This window comes from Carettochelys insculpta, chromosome 2, assembly GCF_033958435.1.
Source record: "Carettochelys insculpta isolate YL-2023 chromosome 2, ASM3395843v1, whole genome shotgun sequence".
NCBI lineage: Eukaryota > Metazoa > Chordata > Testudines > Carettochelyidae > Carettochelys > Carettochelys insculpta.
The window spans coordinates 147295116-147309388 of NC_134138.1; the positions used below are offsets into that span (position 1 = coordinate 147295116).

Below are 14273 nucleotides of genomic sequence, written 5' to 3' on the forward strand. Positions count from 1 at the left end.
GGCACAAATGTTCAAGAGTGAATATGTAGCAAGACCAGGACTTCATCAACAACAAACACCACAGCAACTGGGTGGCTCAAGGTGCTAGTTATGGTTACTGAGCGTGAACAACAACCATACATTGTGGGTTCAAGCACCATCCTTGGCAACCTGCAGAGAATGTGAATTGTGCATGTGTCTTGCATCCAGCAAAGGTCTGTTTGGGGAATTATACCCCAGGGCCAATACTTCTGCTTTACCAGGCTATAAAATCGAAATACAACGTCTGATTCAAGAACTGCTGTCAAGAAATTAAACAAAATGAAGATGAAAGGCCCTACACAACATACTACAACAACTTTCATGGGGGAGAAGCAGGAAGATGGGGAGCTGGAGCAGTCGGAGGGTAGAGGGTAGAGGAGGGGTTCCATGCAGCGGGCCATGAAAGAAATGCTGGAGTAACTGGAGCAGTGGAAGGAAGATGAGGGTGGCAGCAGTGCAGAGGAAGTGTTGGAACAGTGCTGGATAGAAAGGACAGCGCAGAGCTGTGAATGGGGGTTGCTGCAGTGCTTCAGCCAATGCAGCCATCCAATCATAGGAATTTATAGGGCCCCCTATCACTGTGGTATCTGAACACCTCAGTGTTCCCCTAGGAGGTGCAGGAGAAAACAAGTGTTACTTGTTTTCTAAATAGATGAGGAATGGACCCCGGGAGACAAAGGGATTTGCCCAAGGTTTATGGTGGTGCAAGGAATTAAACCTGGGTCTTCCATGTGCCAGATCAGCATCTAAACTACCAGACCAGACTTCCTCTTGTTATCTCCCAACTCTGTCTTCACCCCCACTAATTCCATTGCTAGTGCCTGTAGCTTCTCCTCAAGCTGCAGGTCCCATACTAATGCCTGTCCCTCTCTAGGGAAAAGGGAGAACCAGGTTGTGCTGGTCAGGAGGAGAGTGGGGAGAGAAAGAGACAAGGAAGAGGCAAGTGAAGGTACTGACTCACTTAGGAGCCCAGGACAGTGCAGACGGAGGAGTGAACTATAAGAAATGAGGATGCTGTGATTTTTTTTTTTTTAACAAAGGGCATTAAATGTCAAAAAAGTCACCGAGGAAAAGTTAAGGTTGTGCAGTGTGCCTCATACCCTTCAAGAAGGCAGAAAGTGGCTAGTCATGGAACAACTGAAAACCAGGAAATACAAAGTTATGATCCACATTACTCCTACAACACATCTGTGACTGGTTCTTCTCTGAGGATAACCCACTGCTTTAACTTCACAGACGCTATATAACACTTTGGGAAGAGCACCCGTGGACACTGTAGGACAAAGTAACACTTTTCCTGAGCTAAGACAAAACTCAGCGTTAAGCCAGGAGTTGCAAAAGAGCTGCCTGCACTCAAAACACTGTCTACTCCACATAAACCACCCTTCACTCTTGCCCTGAAGATCCCTTTGGAGACACTTCCTTCGTGTTACCCTCAGGACTTTTCTACACGTACCCAGAGATTGATGCTCTGGAGATCAATTTAGTGGATCTAGTAGGGAGGCACTAAATTGACTGCTCATCATGCTCCTGTTGACAGTGGTACTCAACAGGGTTGTAAAGATTAAGAAAAGTTAATGGGAGAGTTTCTCACGTCGACCTCCCTCTGTGGAGACAACACAGAAATTCGGCTTACGATATGTCGACTCCAGTTACACTATTCACGCAGCTGAAGTTGCCTATCTTAAGTTGACTTTCTTCTTAAGTGTAGACCTGCCCTTGGTAAACGCCTGAGATCAGTAAGGTATGTCGCCAGGCTGTTGACAAATCCTATGACACCTTTGTGTACCTCTATTGACATGCTACCAAATTCAGTGATGAAATCAGGCGTATTTGATTCCTCAGGGTACACAAGCCCCTCTCTACTCATCACAGTTCCACCAACCTGCCTGAACAAATTGCTCCACCATTCTGAACAGAAACACTTAGAATGACAAATACAGCTGAAAAGCATGCAGATAAATACTGGAATTCAGACATATGGAGCACAATGCAAACCGTGGCAGGTTCTTAGTTTTCTCTTATATCTATGTACACAAATATTTAATGACAAAGTATAATGCAGGTCAGAGAATTTCACCCAGTTACTTCTGTACAGGGCCTAATCATTTAGGTTTGCCTCAAGCACCTTCAAATAAGATTCTTGATATCAGGACATGCAGAGACTGAGAAAGCACACCTCAGTAGTTTAACTTTTATGACACCTTTCTAGCACCTATTACCGTGGAAGCAGAGTTAAGGTTGCTCTGCGGCAGCTGGCACGAAACTTAACTCTTCATTTCTTGGTTTTCACACATTTAAATTCAGCCACCCTTCACATTCAGGCAAAAGGTCAGCCTTACTTCTGTACTCAGGTTCTGACAATTTTGAGTGCATTAATAATATCAAACAGTTTAGGGCTTGAGTTGTTTGTTTTTTCAAGATATATGATTAACCCAGCAGCATCTTTCTGAAGCCATCTTACTAACCTGAGGGCAATCTACAGTTTAATGTGGATTAATACATAAATTTCCTAAAATATATATAGCCCAAAAAGCATTTACATCAACAGCAAGTACTCTTTTCCAAGCAATGGCCAGTCCACAAGCTGCTTGCACATTGGGACAGGCTTTGCCAGGGAAACTGAATGGGTGAGTTGTGTTGTTTTAAATGCTGTGGAACGGCGTGTGTTGGGGGGGAGGGGGAAATAATTGTTTGTTTAGCAGCAAAAACCCAAAAATTCAGAACCATTCTTCAGACTTAATGCAGCTGTAACTGAGAGTCTGATGTGCAGAAGAGGAATAAAAGATGGTTATAATATAGCAATGCTCAAATAGCAACAGCAATTTTTTAATACTCAAAGCTGGTTATAATGATTTCATCCTCAATACCCTTGTGGAAAAAGATAGTTTATAGTTAACATCCTGTGTCACACACAGATTAACTGCAGCAGCAAGATGACATAATTTGCCAGTGGCCCCAGAGTTCATTTGTAAAGAGCTCAGACTAGACCGAAGGAAGCCTTGGCTGAGGCCAGGCCGTGTCACTGACGCCATGCCGCTCTGAAAGTTCAGAGGAAAGCAAATCCAACACACCACTCAGCTAAGAACTAAATCTGTGATATCATTATCTCTGTATCTCAACCAAAATATACCCTTTCTAGTTTAACTCTTCCCATGCAGATGAAGCAAATGTAATTAATGTTATGCAGAGACTCACATCTATTGCATCTCTCTCAAATATGCGTAGCTGCAAGAAGAGTTCAAGCTTGATTTTGCGTTCCTGAAAAAGCTCCTCCATTTGCGACTGGGCCTCATCTAGTTGCTGCAGGACTGTCTCTATGTGATTGATGGAACTGTTGTGAGGGGTCTTGTTACTAGAAATGGCAGAATCCCTATTGAAAGTGGAAAGGAAGGAAAAAAGGATATTATGGGAAAAAAAAAAAAGCAACAGGAATTGGATTACACAGTCACTGTCAAATGCACATCACAAGGCTCTTTAACTAAAACCATTAGTATGAACAGAGGTAGGAGGAAGCTGGCCTTGTTTCAGCACATAAAGTCCTTCGATAAATTATTAGAATTATGCTGTAGTCATTTAATAAGGCATCAGGATACTAAATTACCTTTTTTTCGTGTCTCAGTGTTCAACATACAGGCACATTCTTATTTAGTACATGTATAAATTAACATCTTATTTATCTCAATAGTAAAATCTAAACCCATATTAGACTCTTCATTCGGAAGAGCAAATAAGACACGATGACTAAAGATCTTGTTTTCTGAATTACGGGGTTCAGTCTTAATTGAGCATAAAGCCAACTCCCTTCCCCCTGTCCAAACAAACAACTACCACCACAGATGAGGTAATACCCACTTCTGCAGATTACACAAAATGTCCAAGGATTTATTTAAGGTACTAATAATGGACACGCATTCAGTTTCCCTCTACTAGAAAAAAAATCATGTCACTTTCTCAGATTCACAAGTACTTGAAATATCTGTATAAACAAGTAGTCTCATTGGAGAGGGCATCTGCTCAGAGTTCAGTAATTCCTAAGCACTGCCTGTCAGAGTGGCAAGTCGGAAGCCTCAGATAGATATTGGTTGACTCGTGTCACATAGTAGTAATTTATGAAGACTAACTCTCCTTTATGTGAAGGTAATGTTTATGAACCCAACTTCCTGTAAACAAAGGGTTTTGAGCTGCACAGAATGAAACACATCTAATAAGTACTGCTATCATTCATATTCATGCAGGATATACGTGCTCTTCCCCTACCTCACACAATACTCAAGAGGGTAATAACCCACATAATATCAGAAAGCAGGGTGGGGGGTGGAAGAAGCTTAAGGAGTGATACGCCCAATGCTTTAAACCCAAATGATAAAAAGATTTAACACTAATTTCTCTTTAAAAATTGCATTACCTTAGTTGCTGAATAAGATCTTCCCCTTCCTTGATGACATTAACTGTAACCTGTAAAGTGGTCTGCTGCTGCTGGCCAAAGCGTTTGATCAGGTCCTGTACAGCCTCCACAGACTCTGCATAGACATCATCAAGCAGCTCTTTTTGTAACTCCTCAAGCCATGTCCACAGCTACGAGACAAAAGAAAGGAATGCTGGTATCAAGCAATCCGTACCTAGTATGAATTCCCTCGGGAGATGCAAACAGATGAGAAAGCCATAAGATTTGCTTCTGTTTACACAAAATTCAGTTCCTAATGTCGAAAAAAATTGATGAATCTGCACCAGATATAAGGTGGTGTCTTGCTGGAAAACCAACTAGTGTTTAACTCATGCTGCTACGCTACCCTCTCTTTCCCATTCTCCCACTATATCGTATCTGAGCCACCAGCACAGAATTCAGAGTCAGTCCCATCTGCAGCTCTATGAGGTAGTCAAAGGGAGGGAAATGCTATGGTAACACTCCCTGAGAGAAGGAAGGAAGGAAGGGAGATGTATCTCAATAGCTATATTTATACTGCTGAGTGACACACATACATAAAGGTACAAAGCGCTGAACACTGGTCATGAAAATCAACAACTGCTGTTAAAGGGATCTATCAAAAATAAATTGAACTCTCTGATTTTCCCAGCCTCAGATCTATCCACAATCTCAGGTAGTGTCCCACAAAAAACAGTCACCTATTTAGCTATGGTAATTATACTGTCCACTCAGTATAACTTCTCAGAGATAAAAATCATACTAAATCCAGATACAGTATTACAACTAATTTACCCTATAAGCTTCTCCCTTTCCATCTTTGTACTTTTTCAGTGAGCATGTCTACCAATATTTTCTGCAATTTGGAATGGTCAGCAATAATTTTCACAAACATACTTTAAACTAGAAATAACAAATCATTGAGTATTTAATATTGCATAGGCTAGTCAAACTATGGCTAACCTAGAGAGCTTACACTGACAACGCCACACTGATGCAGCTGTCACTGTAAATTTTCTAGTGTACGTGTTCCAAAACAACAGAAGAGAGCTCGGTTTAATTACTCCAGCCCCCATGAGTGGTAGTAGCTATGTCAGCCCAACTATCATCCATACCAGTGCTTAAGTCTGCGTAAGTTATGTCTCTCAGGAGAAGAAAGGGCTGATTCACACCCCTTAGCAACATAACTTATGTCAATTTCAGCTCTCATGTAGCAATAGAATGAGATGATGCAGTATTCTCTTCATAAATGATCTTCTAACTTCTGCAGCTACGGGATATCTATTGTACAAATGACCAAAATACTGTTCAAAGAAGCTAAGGGCTCACTTCTGGCATGAATACGGCTGCGAGTACTTTTTCCTATTTGAGTTCTAAAAAGGTTCTGCCAGGGTGAGTTGAGGCCTGCTAATGCTGAGATAGCTCTGCACTGCCTAGCTGCCTGCATGAGCATTTCCCTTCACTGCTTGGCTACGCACCAGACACAGAACAAACACAGAATTAGCAGAGATTTCATTCTGTAGAGCCAACTGAGCAGCAGTCTGATCCTAAGCAAAGAGGCAATAAAGAAACTGCCCTAGCACGGTGTTGTGTCTATTGGTTTGATGCCTGGCTGCCAAATGCAGAGTTTGTTTCTAGACATTGAGCCAGCAGGGTTGCAAACAAGGCCTCATGCCTAGTGGCAAAATCAGGATGTTAGACACTGTCCTGTTTGCTGAGTGGTTATATAGCCAGGAACACTCACAGTTCAAACAGAAGTTGGACAGTTTTATACAGACAATAATGACTATACTTAACATGCATCATGTGTCTAGTCATAATGAACTCTCCTGGAAAATTTAACACTTGTATGATCACTGAACTCTTTCATGACACATCCGCCATATGTGAATTTTACCAAATAAATCTTTTTACACTCTCTCCCCAAGCCAACCATTGAAGGGAATATTGAAACTATTATTCCTAAAGTTATTCTTGAATCCATGCAGCGTAAGTACTCAGTAGTTAAAATACAGCTGCTACAGATCAACATGCCAAACATTATGATCAATATGGGAGGCAGTTATCTAACTGACTGTAGCTGTGAGTCTAGTTCATGATGAAAAGGAGTGGCTGATTGCCTGGTGTACTGATTCACAAAACAGCATTAGCAGTGACTATAGCGCTATTACTTCAGACAAGCCTCAATTAAGAGGCAGGCACTCAAGTTCAGAAGGAAGGAGGGTGTGCAGAAGAAATGAAGAAAATGCAGAAGAAAATCCAGCTGTTTCTCCTATGAGGACCGTAGGAGATTACGTCAATCAACTTAGATGTTCCCTGGCAGAGAACTACAGTGGTTTACAGTGATAGCAAAGCAGTTTTCTTTTAACACAGGTCAGGATATGCAAAATAAAGCCAAACTATAACAACTAACACAAATACACACTATTAAAAAGAAAAAGCATTTTCGCTTTGAACTGAAGGAAAAGAAGGATTTCAAAGACATCGCACCAGGGCACAGACAAAAAGATTAAGTAAGTTTAGTGCTCTTAGTTCAAACTGCATTCAGCAATGAGAACTCTTTTTATGTTAATTCAACAGTTTTCTCTACAAATTAGGGAATTATGGTACGAGCAGGTGGAAGTACAGTCCCAATACAATCCTCATCAACTACTCCTCTTTGCTCTAGTCTTATCAGCCTTGGAGTTCATACAGAAAACTGAACCTCCCAGATCTTTGGCTGATAAACATTAGACCAACTTTAAGTTTCTCATACAACTACAGTAATGTCTCAGAAATACCTGCTAGACCAAGCCTGTATCCTGTGCAATTTCTTCCCTAATATCTTGGGAGCAAAGAAATAAAAATACTAATAACCATTCTCAAATATTAAACAAGCTTATTCACTGCAACATCCTGGTAATCAAAACATGTCCATGATCAACCTTCCCACTCGGTTATTGCTGATGCTGTACAGCATATGTGGTTGGTATAAAAGGCAAAGTTTCTCCTGGGTCTCAGTGCTCAAGCGCTTCCTACCCTGATGGCTCCCACAGCAGGTTGTTGCAGCTTGGAGATGGGTGACTTCCCCCAAAGTGGATCTGTTAACTTTTAAGTGAAAAGCCTTCCAGCTTGCCAGACCTATTAGCAAAACAATGGACCAGTGAAGGAGACATTAAACCATTTAACAGGCATGTGCCAACCCTATTTACTCACAAAAACACTTGTGCATTACTATGTCTTCAGAACCTTAGCTGGAAAATTGCTCTAAAGATTTCATTGGTTTGTGGGTGAAATTTATAAAATCTCATCTCAAAAACTTCTAGCATAGATATTTAGATGCACAATCTGAGAATTCAGCTGCAGTCATATATCCTTGGTTCTTCAAACATATAGTTCTGAAGAAAATTCTTCAAAAGATCAATCCAAGTATACATGATTTTTAATTACTCTAGTATAAAAACTGGTTTCCAACATCTTCCTGTCCTTTCTATCTATCCCTACTCACCTTTCATGCCCCCTTAAAGATACAACATTCCTTTTCTTTCAAAAAGCCAGAAGTAAAAGGGAAACTCATTTGTCCAGACAAAACAAAAAAGCAGTCCAGTAGCACTTTAAAGACTAACGAAATAATATGCTAGGTGATGAGCTTTCAGGGGACAGACCCACTTCTTCAGACCATAGCCACACCAGAACAGATTCAACATTTAAGGCACAGAGAACCAAAAATAGTAATCAAGGTTGACAGATCTGCAAAATATTATCAAGGTGAGTAAATCAGAGAGCAGAGGGGCAGGAAGCACAGGGGCAGGGTGTGCGGGGGTCAAGAATTTGATAAAGCCAAGTATGCAAAAGAGCCCCTATAATGAGCTAGAAAATTCCCATTCCAGTTCAAACCGCGTGTTAATATGTCGAATTTGAATATAAAAGAGAGTTCAGCAGCCTCTCTTTCCAAGCTGTTGTGAAAATTCCTTTTCAGTAAAATGCAGACTTTCAGGTCAGGTCTTCACAGACAAGGACAGCTCCCATAATATGGTGCTAGACAATGCAGTATGGGAAGGTGGTGGGCAGCCCTTGGTGGGGAAGGAACGAGTTAAAAGCTACTTAGAAAAACTAGATATGCACAAATCCATGGGTCTGGATTTAATACATGCAAGGGTACCCAGGGAATTGGCAGACATCACTGCTGAGCCTTTGGGCATTACCTTTGAAGACTCTTGGAAAGCGGGAGAGATTCCAGATGACTGGAAGAAGGCAACTCTAGTGCTCATCTTCAAAAAAGGAAAGGAGGACAATCCAGGGAACTATAAACCGGTCAACCTTATCTCAGTACCTGGGAAAATAATGGAAGAGATCTTCAAGGAGTCCATTTTGGACAACTTGAAAGAGGGGACAGTGATCAAAAGTAGTCAACATGGATTCATCCAGGGAAAGTCCTGCCTGACCAATCTGATTTGCTTCTATGATGAGGTAACAGGCTCTGTGGATGTGGGGAGGTTAGTGGATGCAATATACCTTGACTTCAGCAAAGCTTTTGATACAGTCTCCCACAACATTCTTGCCCATAAATTAAAGACGTAGGGATTGGATACATGGACTACAAGATGGATAGAAAGCTGGTTTGATGGTCAGGCCCAACGGGTAGTGGTCAATGGCTCAGTATCCGGATAGTGGTTGTTTTTAAGTAGAGTGCCTCAATGGTTGGTTCTGGGGCTGGTGTTGTTCAACATCTTTAGTAATGACCTGGATGAGGGACTTGACTGCACCCTCAGCAAGTTTGCAGATGACACCAAGCCAGGGGGAGAGATAGGTACTTTGGAAGGTAGTGATAGCATCCAGAGTGACCTGGCTAAATTGGAGGATTGGGCCAAAAGAAATCTGATGAGGTTCAACAAGGAGAAGTGTAGAGTCCTGCATTCGGGATGGAAGAATCCCAAACACTGTTATAGACTGGAGACCAACTGGCTCAGCAGCAGTACAACGAAAAAGGACCTAGGGATTGTAGTGGATGAAAGGTTGCATATGAGTAAACAGTGTGCCTTTGTAGCCAAAAAGGCCAACGGCATATTAGGCTGCATTAGGAGGAGAATTTCAAGCAGATCTAGAGAAGTTGCTGTTCTCTGCTATTGGGCACTGGTGAGGCCACATCTGGAGTACTGCGTCCAGTTTTAAGCCCCGCAGTACAGAAAAGATGTGGATGTGCTGGAGCAGGTTCAGTGGAGGGAAACAAAAATGATTAAGGAGCTAGAGCACATGACCTGTGAGGAGAGGCTGAGGGATTTGGGTTTATTTAGTATGCCGAAGAGAAGACTGAGGGGTGATATGATAGCAGCTTTCAACTTCTTGAAGGGGTGCTCTAAAAGGGATGGAGAGAAACTGTTCCCAGTGGTGACAGATGGCAGAACAAGGAGCAATGGTCTGTAGTTACAGAAGGAAAGGAGTAGATTGGATATTACGAAAAACTACTTCACCAGCCGGGTGGTGAAGCACTGGAATGTGTTGCCTAGGGAGGTGGTGGAATCTCCATCCCTGGAGGGTTTTAAGTCCCAGATAGACATAGTCCTGCCGGGGATGACTTAGTTGAGGTTAATCCTGCTTGAAGCAGGGGGCTGGACTCAATGACCTCCTGAGGTCCCTTTCAGCTCTATGATTCTATGATTCTATGCCTGTTTCAGTCAGCTCAATCTGGAATGATTACTTTATAAATGTTTAACTGTATATTAAAAACATAAAATCAGCTTAGAAATACTGATGAAGAAAATGTAAAAGAGAGAAGGGCTGCATCATATATTACATAATACTTAATGTTAACCCAATAGGGCTACTGGCCTGCCCTTACTCCAAAGTTTTTGCAAATACATCTCTAAAAAACTTCAGAGTATACCAAAAAATCTGTGTCTGACATTTTTATCCCCGATTTTTCTGCTTTTAATTAAGTACCTTCTGCCTCTCCAGTCTTCACAATCTGGAATGCAGTAGAGAACATGTTTTAGTTTCTGCAGAAAGAAATTTTAGAAGAGTGGGGCTTTTTTTAAATGGCATTTGCTACATTTTGGTTCAGGGATTTGATTAGAATGGGTGAGCAGAGAGAAAACGGAGACATTGGGGAGGGAGAGGGCAGAGCCTGGGAGGAACAGTGGTAGTGTATGGGTCAGGTGACAGGCAGGGGAGCTTGCCTTCCCAAGCAGCAGCTTCACCCATAGCCCTTGCTGTACAGCCACTGAAATACTGCAGCTTCTTAAGACACCACAGAGGGACTGCCTTTAGGTTATTCTGTGAAAGGGGAGAAAAAAATTAAGCTATTATAGCATAGGTTATTGACCCATGCCACGACAGTGAAACCATTCTTCAGAGCTATTTGTAATTTCTTTCTATATCCTTATAATTGCATTACAATTTGCATATTTTAACTGCTACAAACACCTGATTTAGCACTCCTACCATCTTCCTCATATCATGGGTGATTAGGGATCCATTTAATTATGTATTTGTGTAGAAGAATAGTCATCCTTCCAATGGATATTTGTATTCAACCCCAAAAGGTCGTTTTACTCACATCTTGGTGATAAACCTCATCTTGGGAAATCATCAGTGGAGCTTGGCAGTGATTTCCACATGTAGACCTCAAGCTAAATCACTGCCTTTGTAAACAAGTTGTTTATTATTCCTGCTGTCCAGCTAGAAGACATAGTTCTCAAAACATCATTCAGACCAGTAACAAACTGTACTAGTATTAACGTAAGAGTATGAACATATGTTTCATAATTTCTCTTCCACTGCTGAATTTTAATTTGTAATACTTTGTGCATGTGTAGTGGATAATCCTTACACTGCAACACAGTGTTACCTTCCAATTCGGTCCTCAAATTTGAGAGTTCCTAGCTGCTTAATTTCCAAAGACAAATATATGGTGGTTCCTACACCTGGTAGAAAAACAGCTGTAATGTGTCAGATGCTGCCACACTGTAACTGTTGACAAACACGACTATAAACCCTCAGCACCGTAACTTGAGATACTTACCGCACAGTAAAACCTGCTTATAATAAAGTGCTGGCCTCAAAACACAGGGGCAATATTTTTCTAAATCTCTCAAACCAGTGTTAGGAGCAATTAAATACAAATCCAAACATGGGAAGGGCAGACAAAAATGGGGACTGTGTGGAAAGAGAAGAAAGTGAATGGATGACACATGATGGAATAACAGTTATGTGATGGAGGCACAAAACGAATTGGAAGATGGACAACAACGAAATGAGACAGCCAACTGGGAAAGTGAGAGGTAAGATGAAACAAAGCACTTAGAGGCAACAAATAGGGAAGAAGATGAAGAAAGACTAAGAAACAAGATCCAAGAGAAAAATTCTAGAAAAGCCATCCCATCCAGAAGAGCATTCTTAAATAAGAAGCTCTTGTATAGACAAGTCAGTTCAGACATCAGAAAGTAGCAGGAGTCAGGGACAGACTGAGCTGCCTAGTGCACCCCAAGAATCTGCCCATGATTTAAAAACCACAGACAAAGCAAGACAGGAGAGCAAGCTTGATGTCCCCACAATTTAGAAAGTGCTTGCTGTTAGTCAAACTCCAGGTTAGATGTTCAATGTCTGTCCTCTGGCTATGCAAAACTGCAGCTACCTGAGAAACAAAACATCTCTTGCGTGAGAAGGGCAGTAAATTGTGATAGTACCACGTCCCTGAAAGATCCTGCCACCCAGTCTGGAATGAGCAAGCACAGTGAAATATACACAAATACTTCTCTTTGCCCTACAAACCTCAAATGTATATATTAAATAATCTTTTTCATGCAATTGAAAAGCACATCAGAAAATTACCCTTAAAATATAGTGCATTATAATCCCATTTTCTAATAAATGTCCTGCAAAAGGAATACAGGAAATCAACAACTTACAAACAGGCTGTGTTCCAAAAGCTGGTTTATAAGATGGCTGTTTGGAATTCAGAATGCATTTGCCCATGAAAACAATGGTCTAAATAGTAGTTAGGTCTCCAAGCTAGCCCACATATGAGTGTTCACTTATAATGTAGCTGAAATACTGTTTATTTGAAATGAAAAAGAGTAGAAATGGTTTTTATTTAACCTTGAATGCTGGTGCTTGAGGAAAGGCAGGTTTAACTAGAGGATGAGAAATAGGTGGAGATTCTGAAGCGGACTTCAGAACATTCTCCGTCTGTCATCACTTCTTGAGCACATCCAGCCACGCAGGCTGCACCCTCTACCCACTCACCAGAAAGTGGTGAGCAGCGTGAGTGTGAGCAGGAGGGCTCTGGACGACTTAAATGGTGGTTTACCATAGAAAGTGCAGCTTCTTTCTCAGCTGCTGGCAATGCAGCTGCCCCTTATGCTCCAGAGTCCTCTGGCCAGCACTTGCACTGCTCACCACCATCTATGCCTGGTGCTTGCTCCCTGGGGCTGGGAGATGTGCTTTTGTTTGTAACACTGGGAATGCCTGTACAATACTCTTGCCAGTGAGACAAGAAAGATATTTTGGTTTAGTGCATTTTTCTCTTCCACTTGTTTTGCAGCCTCACCTCTGCTTTTCACACACTGATGTGAGAACAAGCAACATGCCACTGAATTGAGAATGCAATATTCCTCAAAGCAGAAACACAGGACAAAATACATATACAAACAAAGGAATCCATTCTCTCAGACTTTTAAGAATGCTGTTTCTTTTGTACTCTAATTGGATCACAAAAACACTGGTACAGTAAACCCTCAAGATATGTGCAACCAAGTTGTGCGTGTCTTGGGTTAACACAACTGCTGCCTATCACAGGAGTGGAAAACTGCGGGGAAACTGCTCCTGTCAGGGGCATCAGTCTTACTCCTGGGTGCTGCCCCTGTTAGGAGCAATTTCCCGGTCCAGGGAGTGGCGGGCAGCTGGGAACCACGTGGTAGCCCTAATCAGTTTCCTGGCTCTGCAAGGAGAAGGGAGCCAGGCTGTTGCCTGGTCCCAACTCCCCGCTGCTTGAGGCCCAGGAAACTCACCAACCAGCTCATGACTGGTCCATTTCCTGGGTCCCCTAAGCGGTGGAGACCTGAGAACCAAGCAGCAGCCTGGCTCCCAGCTGCCCTGTGCTGGCAGGAACCAGAAATGGACCAGTCATGAGCTGATCCATTTCCTAGGTCTTGCAAGTGGCAGAGAGATGGAAACCAGACTGTCCCCCAGTTCCTGGCTCCCCACCACTTTGGGAGCCAGGACACTGACCTAGTGGGCTGGTCAGTTTCCCAGCTCTTGCAAGGCAAGGAGAGCCAGGCTGCAACTTGGTTTACTCGAGGGTTTACTGTAACTTGCCTAGGAGACGTCTGCCTTAACCTTGCACTTGTAGTTCAAAATGTGTATTTGGCAAATGAAGAAACAGTCTGGATGCATTAAAAAACTCATTGTGACCTCTTCTGTTTGCGTAGGTTTAAAAGCTGATCACATGATGGCTTGGTATATACTTGTGAGTTATCTCAGCATATTGATGCCTAGCAGGGATGTGAAAAAAGCCCACTTCTGACAGATATGGGTATGCCAATGAAACCTTAAGTAGACAAAGCTTTGTTGGTAGAAGAGGGTTCTGGATGACACATTTAATATTGTTGGTAAAGGTGGTGTTCCCACACCAGAAACATCTCTAGTCAGTGAAGGCTGCACTTTTATTAGGGGGCCATGTTGGCATGATCATGTCCACACAAGATATGTCTACACTACAGAGACCATGATATTATATTTACAAATAAGAGCTAAATAACCAAGCCTTTAGGGCAGGGTCTGTAAAAAGTCACTTGCAGCTCTAGATACTGCCGCTGCTGACTCCTCCTGCGGTTCCCAGCCCTGATGC

General features: G+C 42.2%; 1 protein-coding gene across 2 annotated transcripts in view; it reads right to left on the minus strand.

The window, feature by feature from the left end:
* TRIO (trio Rho guanine nucleotide exchange factor) overlaps positions 1-14273 on the minus strand; it is a 527884-nt gene that overhangs the window by 217992 nt on the left and 295619 nt on the right. For both annotated transcript variants that reach the window (XM_074987837.1, XM_074987838.1), the window contains exons 12-13: positions 4430-4599; positions 3220-3394 (exon numbers count right to left, since the gene is read on the minus strand). In XM_074987837.1, coding sequence (XP_074843938.1) covers positions 3220-3394; positions 4430-4599 — 345 coding nt within the window. The remainder of the gene's footprint in view (positions 1-3219; positions 3395-4429; positions 4600-14273) is intronic.